This window comes from Mustela putorius, unplaced genomic scaffold (assembly GCF_011764305.1).
Source record: "Mustela putorius furo isolate JIRA1106 unplaced genomic scaffold, ASM1176430v1.1 tig00000196_pilon_pilon_pilon, whole genome shotgun sequence".
In the NCBI taxonomy this organism is placed as follows: domain Eukaryota; kingdom Metazoa; phylum Chordata; class Mammalia; order Carnivora; family Mustelidae; genus Mustela; species Mustela putorius.
The window spans coordinates 13,573,842-13,590,301 of NW_025421310.1; the positions used below are offsets into that span (position 1 = coordinate 13,573,842).

At 50.2% G+C, this 16,460-nt stretch overlaps 1 protein-coding gene across 1 annotated transcript in view; it reads left to right on the top strand.

Annotated features, from left to right (window-relative positions):
• The window catches only part of OPA3 (outer mitochondrial membrane lipid metabolism regulator OPA3), a 71,604-nt gene extending 55,201 nt beyond the window's left edge, over positions 1-16,403 (top strand). The window contains exon 2 of the mRNA XM_004767583.3: positions 14,566-16,403. Within this exon, the coding sequence (XP_004767640.1) occupies positions 14,566-14,960 (395 nt within the window). The 3' untranslated portion in view covers positions 14,961-16,403. The remainder of the gene's footprint in view (positions 1-14,565) is intronic.
• The last annotated feature ends 57 nt before the right edge of the window (positions 16,404-16,460 follow it).

The window sequence follows — 16,460 nt, forward strand, 5'->3', positions numbered from 1 at the left end:
GATAGATATGCATGTATGTACAAAGTGAGAATCATTCTGTCAAGTGTTCTGTGTCTGTCTTCTAAGTGATCAGTAAACAGTCTCAGAGGAGAGGGAAGAGATTTCAGTGCAGGATGGCGGTGTCGGTGAAGGGATCCAGGGAAGGATGCTGAGGCGCCCAGGGAGCGGCACAGCAAAGCTGAGAACCATCCCAAGATCTCGGCAGGGCCCCAGGAGTGATCAACAGCCAGAACGGCAACCTCAGGTCAAGGGCACAGCCCGCCACTCTGGCCCTGTGGGAGAACAGGAGAGATGGGCCCTACCAATACCTTCTCCCATCCCCCTCCTGTCTTGTGGGCGCTGCCCAAACCTCCCGGGCATACAGAGGATGGTTCCCGATGATGCCTTCCCAAGCCCTCCGCCTCCTGGGAGCAGACAAGGGTGGGCAAGAATGGAAGGGGTGGGACTTAGGGAAGTGTCATAGCCCCAGCGGTCTTTTGTGGGGAGCATGAGACCAGGCACTCCAATGCCAGCTGCTCTGGGGCAGAACCTCCCTGTCCCGTTTGCGTTGAATGTTGGAGCCCAGCCAGTTACTGTAACCCGAGCCAGCGAGAGTTCGTCCCCCCACGTGCAGCAAGCCAGCCAAGACTGACACTGAGCAAAGGGTGCGGTCTTTATTGGTGACACAGGATCCAGGAGAAACGGGCAAATAACAGTAGAATCTGCTTATCAAAACCCATTCGTGATAAGCACCCTTCGTTGAACGCTGCAGCGTCCGGGTATCTGCACCTGAGAATGCGCAGGGGTCTGCGCCCTGGTTTTCCCGTTACTCTGCAACATGTAGAGAAGAGAAAGCCAGACACCCTGGTCATAACCAGTCCAAGTTTAGAGACAGGGTTTCCCTTGACCTTGAAGTACCCCTGTGAGACCCTTGAAGGGGCAGCAGGGGCCACGGCTGCTGGATGGTAGTCACCGGGTGATTTCCACTTGGCCATGACTTCCTACAACCAGATGAGCCTCTCCGCTTTGCCCACACACCCATTTCTACCTACTCGTGGAGTCAGACATTCTTGCGGGACAACCAGGGGACTTCCCATCACACGCTTGGCAATCTGGGACCTGCTGGTGGGGAGGGGAAGGGGTCAGGAGAGGGCAGAACACCAGAAAGGCTGCCCTGTTGACTTGCAAACAGAGAGGACACACCCTTCTAGAGTCAGCAGGGTAGGGACCTCCCTGGGGTTTCCTGGGTGTATGTCCTGCAGTCCTCAGCCTCGGACTTCTGGGGGTCCATGGGGACGATGATGAACTTGTCCCAGGTCTGGCAGCACCGCTGCGTGGGGCGGTGGAAGGGGTAGAAGTCTCTGCAGCAGCTCCACTTGAAGTCCTTGGGGTCCAGGGCCACAGTGCCACAGAGAGCCACCGCTCCCTTCTGGTCGTGAGCACCTCCCCTTGGGGCCACACACGGCTCAGCGTCTGCCCTTCTCCCTTCTCCCGCTCCTTCTTGCCCTTGCCCCTTCCCCCCCCCCCCCCGCTCTCCTTTTAAGGCGCCAAGTGGGGTTGAACTACAGGAGTTTTCATAGAAAAGCTTCACCAGCTGGGCCCCTAGTGGGATGGGCCTCTTGACTTTGGCTCCTGACTCAGCCCAACACTCACCTTCTCCCTCTGAGCCCCGAAGACATGCCATTTCTGCTCCCACCCGAGAAGCACGCCCTGCCCCCGGCCACCACGTGCAGCTGGAGGAGGGATCCTCACCCGGGCTACCCCAGAACCCAAAGTGGGGAGCAGTGGGAGGTAGGTCAGAACTCAGCCCCGAGGCTTGCACCGCAGCAGGGCAGGGGCACCTGGAGGAAGGGAGGCAGCGCCCTTGCCCTTCCTTTCTGCCCCCCACCCAGTACCAGCTGCAGTCACAGTCCAGGCCCCTGGGAGCCAAGGATGGGGTCCCAAATGGCAGCTCTGTCCTAGGGCCAGCCCCTTCTGCCTTTATGGTTTGGGTCTGAATTTGGCACAATCCCGGTTTGTGAGAGCCCCAACCTTCAGACCCTGCTGTTCCCCTGACTCGCCCACACAAAGCCAGCCTGGCAGGGTCCCCTCCAGAGACCACAGCCTGTGCTTCTCCAGGGACCAGAGCCCTTCTGTCCCTGCCTGGGGCTCCCAGCCCCTCCAGAGACCGAGGTTCAGCTCACCACTCTGTGTCTCAGTTGGACTGGCTGATATTTCATGTTTGCCTCTTAGATGTTCCCCAGAAAGCCCTCCCATCTTCTGCCACCCTAGAGGGGTCAGACCTCCCTGTCCCCAACACCGTGCTCCCCTCTGGGGGGATGGAGCCTTCCATGCAGGGATGGGAGCAGCAGGAGGAAGAGAGCTACGAGAGAGAGAAAGGGGGTGGTGGATGTGAAGGTGGGGGCTCTGTCAGGAAGAGGCAGGTGATGGGAGGCCCTTACCCAGGAAGATGAGGAGTCGAGACGCCCGGCAGACACCACTCCAGAGCTCTGGCCTGCACCAGGCAGCCCCTGGTTGGTGCATAGTCGGAGAGCCACAGCTTGTGTGTGTGTGGGAAGATGTCTGCTGAGTACTTCCCTTAGTCTTTGCAGGGTGATAAAGAAGATATCTGCCAACCAGATTTACCTGTTCTTTTTTTTTTTTTTTTAGGATTTTATTTATTTATTTGACAGACAATGATCACAGGCAGGCAGAGAAGCAGCCAGAGAGAGAGGAAGGGAAGCAGGCTCCCCACTGAGCAGAGAGCCTGATATGGGGCTTGATCCCAGGACCCTGGGATCATGACCTGAGCCAAAGGCAGAGGCTTTAACCCACTGAGCCACCCAGGCGCTCCCAGATTTACTTGTTCTTATAAAGCTTCAGAAGCTTTTGTTAAATTCATAAGTGATAAGTATAGCTTTGTTATGCTACCAAGCCGAATCTGGGTGGGGCTGGTGGAAAGAGCTAGCATAAGATGATGATGAAGCCAGCCACAGTCCCTCCTACCCTTTACCTGCTGCAATTGTAGGTAGAATGTTTCCGGAGCATTCTGTGAGTGGTTCCAGTGAAGTTTGGGGCCTGAGGGGGCTTGTGGGAGCCCCCTCATTTGTCACTTGGGAACCCCACTTGGCTGCTACCTGGAATGGGAGGCGTCCTGGGGGACGGAGCCTTCACCCTGTGGAGTCTGCTCGAGCTCCGGGTGACTGGTGCCAGAATGGCAGTACACCGTGCTTGTTGAGCAGTTGGGGAGAGCAAGAGCAGTTCCCAGGCTCATTTCTCTTTACCAAAGTATCTTTTCTTTTTACTTTTTTAAAAGATTTTTATTTATTCATTTGACAGAGAGAGAGATCACAAGCAGGCAGAGCAGCAGGCAGAGAGAGAGAGGGGAAAGCAAGGTCCCAGCTGAGCAGAAAAACTGATGCGGGCTCAATCCCAGGACCCCGAGATCATGACCTGAGCCAAAGGCAGAGGCTTAACCCACTGAGCCACCCAGGCGCCCCTCTCTTTTCTTCTTAAATTGACAACATGTACATAACACATCAGGAATCATTCTAGCCATTCTAAGTATACATTCAGTGGCATTGTATACACGCCCAATGTCGTCTAACCATCACCAGGCACTCTCTTTCTGCAGAACTTCTTCATTATTCCAAACAGGAACTCAGTACCTTTTAAACAATGGAGTTATTTTAGTATTTTTGGTTTTTGGGTTTTTTTGTTTTGGTTTGGTTTGGTTTGGTTTTTTTGCTACAAATCGGGCCCCTTAGTCCCCTCTTCAGGAAGCAATTATAGGGAGAATGAATTACTGCTATCCTTTGACTGTTTGAGGGGAAGGTAGAAGATGGTAAAAGACCAAAGTGAGAGAAGAGAAGAAGGAAGTCTTTGTAAGCTGTGTTAGTGAGCAGGTTAATTCTGTAGGCATCTGGTGCTTAATCTTACAGGAGACAGTGGACAAGGCACCTGAGGATTTACCTACCCCCTGCCCCCCTAACTTGCCCATGGGTCTTGAGCTTTATTTGTGTGTGTGTGTGTGTGTGTGTGTGTTTGTGTGTGTGTGTGTGTTTTAATTTTTTTGAGTCCTCTCCCTGCCCAGTGTGTGGCTCAAACTCATGACCCTGAGATCAAGAGTCACCTGCTCCACGGACTGAGCCAGCCACTTGAGACCACCTTGGGTCTCTAGCTTTAAACTTAGACAATGGACCTCTCACATACCACACACTGGCACAGCCTCTCCTTGCTCTGGAGGGCACCACCCCAGCAATTAACAGGAAAGGACCTCCCTAGAGAGCCATGCTGGGCCTCAGGGGCCCTGGGCTAAACCTTTGTGCATCCCATTGTGAGTTTCTTAAGAATAATTCCTGGAAATGACAACTCCTCGATCTGATCATGTGTGCATTCTGGGTTTTCCTCTCTTATTTAACTGAGCAAGTCCCCAGTATTCAGAGGAGAAAATTTAAACATCAAGACCATCATAAAACCTAGTGGCCAGAAATCATCAGCACTTTTTTACATTGTGGTATATTTTCTTTATGTACTTAATTTTTTTTTTTTTGCATGTGTTTCTCCCCAACATCTTATTTGGAAAATTGTCAAACCTACCAAAAAAATGGAAAAAACTATGCAGTGAACACCCAGATGCCCTTACTAGAGTCACTTCTTGTTCCCATCGTGCCATGCGTGTGCCCTTCAGAGATCTTGGATCTGCGGGCTTAGTGGGAATTTATTTTCTCACCATTCTGGGGGCTGGGAAATCCAAGATCAAGACACTAACAGATTCCGTTCCTGGTGAGGTCCTGCTTCCTGGTTTGTAGACAACTGCCTTCGCACGGTGTGCTCATACGGCAGAGAGAGAGGCAGGAAAGAAAGCCCTGGTTTCTCTTTTCTTCTTCTTCTTTTAAAAGATTTTATTTATTTGTTTGTTTGTTTGTTTGTTTGTTTATTTATTTATTTATTTGACAGGGAGAGTCACAGTGAGAGAGGGAACACAAGCAGGGGGAGCGGGAGAGGGAGAGGTGGGCTTCCCGCTGAGCGGGGAGCCTGATGTGGGTCCTCGTGCTAGGATCCCGGGATCATGACCTGAGCTGAAGGCAGATGCTTAACCCACTGAGCCACCCAGGCGCCCCTCTTTCTCTTCTTATAAGGACACCAATCCCATCCAGGGGCCCCTGCCCTCATGACCTCATCTAAACCGAATTACCTCCCAGAGGCCCCACCTTCAAATACAATCACACTGGGGGTTAGGGCTTCAACATATGTCCTGGGTGTGGGGGAGGCAGAAACATGTAACCCCTACGCTTTATGTCTCTATCTCTGTCTCCATATGTACACAGATTTTTTTTTTCACTGAATCATTTGAAAGTAATTTGCAGATGTCATAGCACTTTACCCTTAAAAACTTTAAGTGTATGTCTTCTAAGAATAAGAACCTTATCCCACACAATCCAAAAAGCCATCATATACTAAGAAAGTTCTTTTCTTTTTTTTTTTAAAGATTTTATTTATATATTTGACAGAGCACAAGCAGGGGGAGTGGCAGGCAGAGGGAGAAGCAGGCTCCCTGCCAAGCAGACAGCCTGATGCGGGGCTCAATCCTAGAACCCCAGTCATGACCTGAGCAGAAGGCAGATCCTTAACTGAATGAGTCACCCAGGCGCTCCACACTTAGAAAATTCTTAATAATTTCATAATGTCATCTAAGATACTGCTTGTTTTCAAATTTCTCCAACAATGTCAAAATATCTTTTATAGACCTCTTTTCTGTCCAACCCAGGATTCAGTCATGGCCCACACATTACATTTTATAGTCCTCTCTTTAATCTTTTGAAATCTAGGACAGCTCTGCCTTTTTTGGACTTGTAGGATTTGGGATTTTTGAAAACTTCCAGCTCAGTTGTCCTGCGCAAAATGACCCACGCTCTGGACTCATGATTAGATCCAGATTAAACATTTTCAGCAGGAAAACTCTATGGGTGACGCCGTGTCTGTTCTATGCCACCTTCCTCCGGTCATGATGTCATTTTGTCCCATTACAGATGATGCTCAGTTGGACACTCGGTTTGAGTGCTGACCCTCCGGTCTGTCCACTGTAAGAGTACCCTTGGCTCTTTTGCGGTTGGAAGGTTATGTATTCATTGGTTGACTGATTGATTGATCAATTGATTAACTGATGTTTTTAATACATATTCCCCGAGTACCTGCTCTGTGCCTCGCCCCTTTACTAGGCTGTACTGGGGATACAAGAGTGACCAAGACACTCTTAGCCTTGTATTCCTGGGACTCCCAGTCCATGGGGGAGACAGACCGCTCCCCAGATGGTGACAAGCCCAGAGTGGTTGGAGCTGGGATGGCAAAGCCTTTACGGAGAGTGACAGACCCAGCCAGGATGGTCAGAAAGGGCTTCCCCCAGGAGGAAGCATCTGAACAGGACCTGAAAATTCAGGATGAGTGTAGGAAGGAGTGTGTGTTGCAGGCAGAAAGAACAGCATATGCAAAGGCCCAAAGATGAGAGAGAGCAAAGGGGACAGAGAGCACTGAATGAGGTTCCTTTAGAAATAGCCAGAACATCGACAATGGGACAGATCACATGCACCCTTGTGATCACTTTAGAGTCAGGACTTTTTCTCTCTGAGCAACAAACTCTCAGTCCTTCTGTCTGTTTCTAAGCTGCTTGCCCTGCCTTACCTTGATTTCTTTTTTGCCTGAACCACCTTTAGTAAGGGGTCAGTGACGCACAATATAACACACACATAAAGTGTGTAATGACTTTTGACCTATGTATGTCCTTGAGAAGCCACTTCCATGCTGGAGATCACGAATGTATGTCATCACTCCCCGAGTTTGCTCAAGCCCCTCCCTGACCCACGATGGGCTTTTGAGGTCTCACTACCCATCACAAACCAGGCTGCAGAGCCTGTGGCGGACACATGCGTTCTCTCTGTGGCTTCCTGCAGTGGGCGGAGCGCCAGGAGTGGGAGGAGCATCCTGGCCCACAAGCCTGAGAGCTGGTTGCCAGGTAGGGAGAGAAGCAAAGAGTCTTCTTGGGGCGGCTGTAGAGAGGGGTGAGAGCCCACCAGCAACGCTCACTTTTGGAGACACTTGGCTTCTTGCAAAGTCGCCCTTCTCCCCCTGCCTCCCCATCATGAGAACCCCGGTTGGATTAGGTATAAGCATGTGGCTAGCCAAGGATGTTGGACTCTCCGGAAGGGAAGGGCGGATCCATGACATGAGGCCAGTCTGCTCCTTGGGGTCTCCAGGAAATCCAGTGGCTTCCTCGTAAGAAGGGAGAGATCAGACGCCCATGCTTTCTGACCACCCCCACCCTGCCATTGACCTAGAAGGAGGATTAGGGCCCCCCAGAGGAACAGCAGGCATCTTTGTGGCTAAAATCCCCCATCACAAGGGAGGTAAGGCTGGGACAGCATGAGTCTAGGTCCCCGGAGACATCCAGGGGCCACCATGGCAACCCTGGCTGCTGGTCTCAGGCCCTGTGGGTATGGGAGAAGAGTAATCCCCATCTGGGGGAGCCACGGGGGTCTCTGGGTTGTATGTCCATTCCTGGCTGACAGCAAGTGCACATCCCCAGGCCCGGGGAGGGGTTTCAACTTTGGAAAACTGAACACGCCGCAGATAGGAGCACTCGTTCCTGAGGCCCCCGGTGCTTGGCAGGGTCCCCCTTGGGCTCAGCAGGGAGCCCTCGTCATCAATCTGAGAGCCCTGCTCAAGACAGCATCAGCCCCTTTCGGTGGCAGACGCTCCAAGATCCCAGAGTTTCATTTTGTTGATTTAAACAGTTTTATTGAGGTGTAATCTACTTGCCGCAAAATTCCTGTTTCCAGTGAATGCTTTTATTATTTTTAGTAAATTTACCCGGCTGGGCGACCATGACCAAAATTCAATTTTAGAATATTTCTGTCACTCCAAAGAAGGCCCGCATGTCCATTAACAGTCACTCCCTCACCCCCTCACCCCTACCGCACCACTGCCACCCCCACTCCCACTGCAGCCACCACTAATCTACTTCCTGTCTCTATAGATTTCCCTGTTGTTGTCCCATTTCGTATAAAAGGAACCGTTAACACTACATGGTCTTTTGTGTCTGGTTTCTATCACTCAGCATAATGTTTCTGGACTCATCCACGCTGTAGCCTGGATCACTGCTTCCTTCCTTTTTATATGTTAAGAGTACTCCACTGTGGGGGCGCCTCGGTGGCTCAGTCGTAAAGCATTTGCCTTCGGCTCAGGTCAGGATCCCAGGTTCCTGGGATCAAGCCCCGCATCCAGCTCCCTGCTCAGGGGGGAGCCTGTTTCTCCCTCTCCCACTCCCCCTGCTTGTGTTCCCTCTCTCGCTGTCTCTCCCCCTGTCAAATAAATAAATAAAATCTTTTTTTTTTTTTAAAGATTTTATTTATTTATTTGACAGACAGAGATCACAAGCAGGCAGATAGGCAGGCAGAGAGAGAGGAGGAAGCAGGCTCACTGCTGAGCAGAGAGCCCGATGCGGGACTCGATCCCAGGACCCTGGGATCATGACCTGAGCCGAAGGCAGAGGCTTAACCCTCTGAGCCACCCAGGTGCCCCAAAATCTTATAAAATAATAATGATAATATTCCACTGTATAAAGATACCAGATTTTATTTACCCATTCACCAGTCAACAACCACTGGGTTGTTTCCACTTTTCAGCTCTTGTGAAAAGGTTCCCCTGGGAACATTTGCGCGCAAGCATGTGATGTGTGTTATTTCTCCTGGCATAGATACCCAGGAGTGGATTTGTTGGGTCTTATGGTAAATTGATGTTTAACTTTTTAAGCAACTGCCAAACTGTTTTCCAAAGTAGCTGAACCACTCAACATTCCCACTCAAGGTAGATGAGAGTTGCTTTTACTCTGAAACCTTGAAAGCAGTTGGTTTTTTTTTTTTTTTTTTTTTTTTTAGTCGTCTTGATTATAGTTATTCCAGTGGGTGTGAAATGGTGCCTCATTGTGGTTTTGATTTGTGTGCCTCTAGTGACTAATGTGTTGAGCATCTTTTGATGTGCTTAGTGACCATTTGTATGTCTTCTTTGGTGAGATGTCTGTTCAAAACTTTTGCCCATTTTAATTGGATTGTTTATCTTCCTAATGTTGAGGGTATTTTTTGTTTTTGTTTTTAAGATTTTATTTATTTATTTGACAGAGAGAGATCACAAGTAGGCAGAGAGGCAGGCAGAGAGAGAGTGGGGAAGCAGGCTCCCTGCTGAACAGAGAACCTGATGTGGGGCTCGATCTTGACCCTGAGATCATGACCTGAGCTGAAGGCAGAGACTTTAACCCACTGAGCCACCCAGGTGCCCCAAGAGTTCTTTATGTGTTCTGGATACAAGTCCTTTATTAGATAGTAATTAAATTCTTATGATTATATTATTAGATAATAAACATATTTATTATATATCAATATATAATAATATTACTGTATATTATATACTTATATATATATATATACTTATATATATATATTTTTTTATTTGTTTGTTTATTTACTTACTTAGAGCATGAGGTGGGGAAGAGGCAGAGGGAGAGGGAGAGAGAGGCTCTCAAGCAGACTCTACGATGAACACAGAGCCCGACACAGGGCTCGATCTCACCACCCTGAGATCATGACCCAAGCTGAAACCAAGAGTTGGATGCTTAACCAGCTGAGCCACCCAGGTGCTCCTAAAGTTTGTTTTTTTTTGTTTTTGTTTTTGTTTTCCTAAGCAGTCTGTACACCCAGTGTTGGGCTCAAACTCACAGCTATGAGATCAAGAATCACATATTCTACTGACTGAGCCAGAGACTAAAATGAATTTACATACGTCATTGATGCTTTGCAGTCAACTAACAGAAACTCATCCTGGTCTGCCCTGGAATGGGGACTTCCCAGGGAACAGACATCTCCTATAAGTGTCCTAGATTAGCGTCCTGCTGGTGACTACTTACCTGCCCCAATACTTCAGGGTCAAAGAAACTAACACAATTCTATCACAAGATGTCTGCTGCTCATTTAAAAATTAATTTCAGGGGCTCCTGGATGGCTCAGTTGGTTGGGCGACTGCCTTCGGCTCAGATCATGGTCCTGGAGTCCTGGGATCGAGTCCCACGTCGGGCTCCCAGCTCCATGGGGAGTCTGCTTCTCCCTCTGACCTCCCCTCTCATGCTCTCTCACTGTCTCTCAAATTAAAAAAAAAATTAATTTCAGACAACAAAAATCTGTATGAAAATAGGAAATGTTGGTAGGGGCTTGGGAATGGGTGAGTTCTTTCCAAAGATCACCCTGCAGAGATGTTCAGAGACCTTAGACATCATGCTAGGGACTTTAGCTTTTTTCCTGAGGACACTGTGAGCCACAGCACGTTCTGAGCAGGGGAAGGTCTTGGTCAGATCTGTACTTTAGAAAGACTCTTTTGGCTACCTTGTGGGGGCCATGCTGGATGGGGCAAGGGTGGGAAAGTAGAGGCCTGGATTAGGGCAGGGGCAGCAGGGAGGGAAAGGAGCTCCTAAAAGGCCCCAGGAGAGACACTGCCTTTGGGTCAGCACCTGGTGTCAATCCTGCCCCGATTTTGGCATTGGCTGGTCAGCGGCTGCACCCCCTGTTTCCTGCAATGGTAACCTCAACTGCAGTTAATTTCCAGTTAACACGATGGGCCCACATGCCCGGAGTTCTCACTTAGCTCACTTTTCGAGATGTCGACGTGATAGAACCAAGTGGCGACTCCGAACTTGTCTGCATGTTTGGATCTTCTCTAATACCATGTTTTTGTTTTTTGTTTTTGGGTTTTTTTTTTAAATATTTTATTTATTTATTTGACAGAGAGAGATCACAAGTAGGCAGAGAGGCAGGCAGAGAGAGAGAGAGAGAGAGAGGAAAGCGGGCTCTCTGCTCAGCAGAGAGTCCTATGCGGGACTCGATCCCAGGACTCTGGGATCATGACCTGAGCCGAAGGCAGCGGCTTAACCCACTGAGCCACCCAGGCGCCCCTAATACCATGTTTTGATAAGGAAAGACGATGAAAATCATAAGTATTGTTGCCAAATCCCCCTGCAACAGCTGGATGATCTGAAAGGAAAAGGAACGAAAGCTACCAGGATCTGGAGGAAGGAAGAAGGGTGAAGAAAACAAGAAGAGGGACATCTAGAGGCCTGGAGGGTCAGTGCAGGTGGCGCCTCAGATGGGGTGAGTTCCAGAAGATATAAAGGGGAAACGGAGAGTGGGAAATGCATAAGATGTACAAAGTGAGGGGCTCATCAAGTTCACCCTTACTTCTGACACCAACTGCAAGCTCGGGGGTGACCCCATGACAACGTCCAGTTTCGATAACTTGCTAGAAGTCCTCACACAACTCACTGAAAACTGTTATACCCCTCCTTACAGTTTATTACTGTGAAAGGATCCAGATTACCATCAGCCAAGGGAAGAGACACGGAGAGCACAGCCCAGGAGAATTCCAAGTGCGAGCTTCCAGCTGTCCTCTCCCCGTAGAGTCATGGACAGCACTAACTTCTCCCAGCAACAATGAGTAATAAACATACGGACTATTGCCAACCAGGGAAGTTCCCCTGAGCCGTGGCATCAGAGGTTGTAGGGGGGTGGGACATATAGACCAGATTTACCACCTGACCTTAGTTTCTAGCCCTTCCAAAGGCTGAGCTGATACCACCTGGCCCGAATCCTCCACCATAAATTACATTCCCGGTATAGATTATCTGGCCTGGCCCAGGGCTCCAGGTGAACAAAGATGTCTTATCTGGCAGGACATTCCAAGGGTAAAGACCAGATCTCTGTTTGGGTAAGGTTAATCCTTAGATGCATGGACTAGAAAAATCCCCAGGATTAAAGAGAAAAACAGGGCTCAGATAGAAGGGTATAAAATAAGGGAAACTCACTCATAGGTCCATTCTGGTGCAGTATCAGTGCCACAGGGATGACAAGAAAGCCTGTCTGCCCATTACACGTAATGAAGGTCTCCAAACTGTTGGGGAATATGGTTTTGTCTTTTGTTTTTTTGTGTGTGTTTTTTTCCATAAGATTTTATGTATTTATTGGATAGAGAGAGTGAGCACAAGCGGGAGAGCAGCACAGAGAGAGGCAGAGGCATGCTGTCCACCGAGCAGGAAGCCTGAGGCTGGGATCAGGACCTGAGCCTAAGGCATGTGCGTAACCCACTGAGCCCCCCAACCCCCCAGGAGTATGATTTTTGAACTGGTAATTCTGACCTAAAAACTATCATCTAGTCCAGTGCGAACGTGGAAAAAATTATTTCAAATATGCAAAGATTCAAGCACCCTTTCTGAGAAAGGTACTTAGGGAGAAACTTCAGCCAACCTAGGATGGAATTCCACTGAGAGTCGGTTCATCAAGAGGAGGAACAGTGTGAAGGAGAGCATGTGAAGACAGGATGAGAGGACGGCCCCTCCGCAGCCCAGAAAATAGCTCACGGGTCTATAGCTGACTATTTAGTAAAGAGAATGTGGGGAGCGGGGAGAGGGAGAGAGAATAGGAGCAAAGAGCTGGATGGTCTTGGTCACATGGTCAGCTAGGCATTGGTGGGTCACATCTGGCATTTGTGGTGAGAAACCAGTCTACGGAAAACTAAAAGCTTCATATGGTAAAATAAAACTCTGAATATGAGAAGACTGGGCACCTGCTTGGCTCAGTCAGAAGAGCATGCAACTCTTAATCTCAGGGTCATGAGTTCAAGCCCCATATTGGGCATGGAGTCTACATAAACAAACAAATAAATAAAAATAAGTATGAGGGACACCTGGGTGGCTCAGTCAGTGAAGCCACTGCTTTTGGCTCAGGTCATGATCCTAGGGTCCTGGGATTGAGACCCTCATCGGGCTCCTTGCTCAGCGGGGGGCCTGCTTCTCTCTCTGCCTCTGCCTGCCACTCTGCCTGCTAGTGCTTGCACTCTCTCTCTGACAAATAAATACATAAAATCTTTAAAAAATAAAAAGGAAAAAACATATAACAAATAACTATGAAAAGACTAAAAATGTGACAAGACACGTAGCAATGTTTAGAGCCACCGGTTAATGTTACTGCTTCAGAATGCAGAAACAAAATTACATCTACGTTATGGGTTCCCAGTGATTAGTATTTACATAACCTTAATTATATACATGCTCTATATTTTCATTTTCAGACTCAGTCAGTGGACCAAGCACTGAAGACTTGTTTTAACCTTAGAAAGACACTATGGCGGGGCACCTGGGTGGCTCAGTCAGTTAAGTGGCTTGCTTTTGACCTAGGTGGTGGTGATCTTGGGGTCCTGGGATCGAGCGCCAGGATGGGCTCCTGGCTCGATGGGCAGTCTGCTTCTTTTTCTCCCTCTGTGCTCGCTCTCCCTCTCTCTCAAATAAAGACAGACAGACAGACAGACACGGTGGCAATGTAACAGTAATAGTATGGGGGACTGACCATAGAAGGGGGGAGATTGGGGGTCAGGGTAGGGTAGTTAATATACTTATGGGTACACTTGGCAGAAGTTCAGGCAATAGGCATATTATCTACGTGACAAAGATTACCCATAAACAGTAAAAAAAAGTAGCTTAAATTTAACTCACTTGTGAAAGTTGAGAGTGGGGGAAGGAGAGAGGATACAGAATTGGTGATAAAGTCACATAAGGGGTGGGTCGGAGCAGAACAATCAAAACAGAATATTTTTTAAAAAATTCAACTTAGTAAATCAAGAAATGGAGGTATAAGCTTGTTATTTGGCATCGTGGTGATAAGCTGGAAGTAATCAATACAGAAAGGAACAAAAGTGGTGGGAGTGGGAGCAGGACTGAAGCTGGAGGTAGGAAGGCGGGCTTGGGTTTTTCAGTCCAGCCCCTTGCGTGTGGTCTAAATCATTCCCCCCACGTGCATGTGTTACTCTTCTACCTAAAAGGAAGGAAAGGCAATCATGTCAGGCTGGTTGCGGTGGCAGGGGAGAAGAAGACGTTTTCCATAAGTTCCTTCCTTAATGAGCCCGAGGACCCGTATTTTCTCGGTCAGCAACTACTTGTCTGTGGATGGATATTAATGATTCCTGGAGTGACTCGGGTTTCAGCATCTATGTTGTGCTTATGTTGTGTTTATGGACGATGACAATGCTCCCAGCCCTTATTCACCTGAATAAGTGATGAGGTAAAGAAGTTAGCGCAGCCTGGCTTAAGCCAGAAACCCCCGAAGCGGCCGCGCGTCTAGAGATCGCGAGTGTCAGCGCCACCTTCAGGGGAGGAGGGGAGGAGCCTGGCGGGCCCTCGAGCGCGCTCGGGAAGGAGCTGAAGCAGCAAGTTTTACACCTGCCGGTGATCTGTGACCCCCCACCCCCACCCCCGAGGTGCGGCCCCCACTCAGGACCTCCCCTACAGAGCAGCAATTTTCATGCCTGGCTGCTCGCCAGAATCTTCTAGACTCTTCTAGACACCCCGGGCCAGATGACGGCCTCCGCCCCCAAGCCGGTCCTCTTGAAGGCGCCCACTCACTAACGCCGGCGATTCTGGCTGCCGTGTGCCCATTGCTCTGGCCTGGACACCGAGGCGTCGAAGGGCGGGGATTGTCGCGGCTCCCGCGCCAAAGATCCCTTACCCCTCTTCCCCCGCAGTGTACCACTGGGCGGAGATGCGCACCAAGATGCGCCTCATGGGCTTCAGTATGCAAGCCGTCAAGCCGCTGAATGAGAACGCGGCCGCGGAGCTGGGCGCCGAGCTGCTGGGCGAGGCCACCATCTTCATGGTGGCCTGCGGCTGCCTGGTGCTGGAGTACTGGCGCCACCAGGCGCAGCAGCGGCGCAAGGAGACGGACCGGCACGCCGCCTGGAGCACGATGCGGGACGAGGTGGACCACCTGGCGCTGGCGCTGGAGGCCCTGCAGGATCGCGTGCAGGCTGCGCCGCTGCAGAGCGCCGTGGACGAGCTGCGGGCGCAGATGCGGGAGGTGCGCGCCCAGCTCTGCGCCCGGGACCCCCCGCCCGCGCCCGAGGCACCGCCCAAGGAATAGGGGCCGCGTGCGGGACCTTGGTCTTCGATGTGGCTGTGATGTCTCCGACCTAACCTCTTCCTGTCCACACTGTTCCTTCCTGAACCGGCCCAGCTAATACCACTCAGTCCTTTTAGGGGCATAAGGGAGGCTGGAGGGGGGCTGGGGCCACCGGGCTTTTTGGTCACGTCCCGACTAACCTGCTCGGTGGTACTTTCCACAGGGACTTCACCCACTAGTGGGTGGAACGTTCCAGCAGTCCCCCTGCCTTCCCAGTCCACTGATTCAGCACTGTGTCATGGAAAGACATGGTCTTCCACTGGATCCCACCCACCCACTACTGGATGGGCCAGCAGGACACATGGACCTAGCTAACTCATTCCGTCACTCATACTTCCACTCATGTGAGTGGCTTCCTGCCCCCCATCCATTACACCAGAACACCCTCTCCCCCTTCTTCATTGGCAAAGACCATTGTAAGGAAAATGCAAACTCCCAGGCGACTTGCAGACCCCTTCATTTTCCATCTACCTCACTTGGAGGGAGCAGACAAGGATCGATCTTGGGACTGTCTTAGGTTGAGTCCCCCTGTGGACTGTACCACCATCCATTGGTACCTCTAGTGGTCATCCCAACAGATACCCCCTCCCTTTAGTCTGTGCCATAACACATGGAGAAGCTGTGCAGGACCCCCCCTCCATCCCCATTCCCACCTGGACCTTCTGTGGTCTGTTCCACTGGAGTTGGTCCTCCGGGGTAGAAAAATTGGTGGTGCCTAGGGATGAACCATTCTGTGTTTTGGTCTTAGCTTTGTTTACCTGTCTCAAGTTCTGGACCTACTGTTGTCCTTGTCCACTGTCCTCTGCTGGCCCCTTATAGGAATCCCCCACCTGTTCCCCTACCTCATGGGGCACCTGTCACCCCCCATCTCCCATCCAAACCTGCTCTTGAGTACTCAGGGATTCCTTCTTCTTTCTTGCCTTCAGACCGATCGCCCAGCTAACCCTCACCTTCCTTCCTACAAAGGCTTCCTCCAGTGGGACAACCTGCCCCACAGCCCTGAAGTTCCCCACCCCCATCCAAATGGAAAATTCCATCAGGCAAGGTTAGCTACCCAACCTATGACCTGCCAACCCACTGAACCACCAAAGGGGGTGTGTATGAGCTCTGTCATTTCTGAATTCTGATTTTTTAAAACTGTAAGTTTCACAATTAAAGGCACTCTGGGGTAAAGAAGTCATCTGTAAGAATGTGTCTGAGAAGCATGGCGTACATCTGCAAAATGGGTACAAGGCTCACTGGTTTTAGCAGAGAAGCTGGGAGGATTCCCAGAGGGAACTGGGCAGAGTCATCCTATAAGCTGTTTCCCAGATGAGGAAACTGAGGCCTGGGGGTAGCAAAAGGACTTGCCCAATGCCACATAGCAAGGGACTGTCCTTAGCTTTTTCAGGGTGGTAGATCTGGGAACTGGAACAGGTACAGGGTGGGAAGGAGGAAGAGGAGGGGAAGGTGGATTACTGT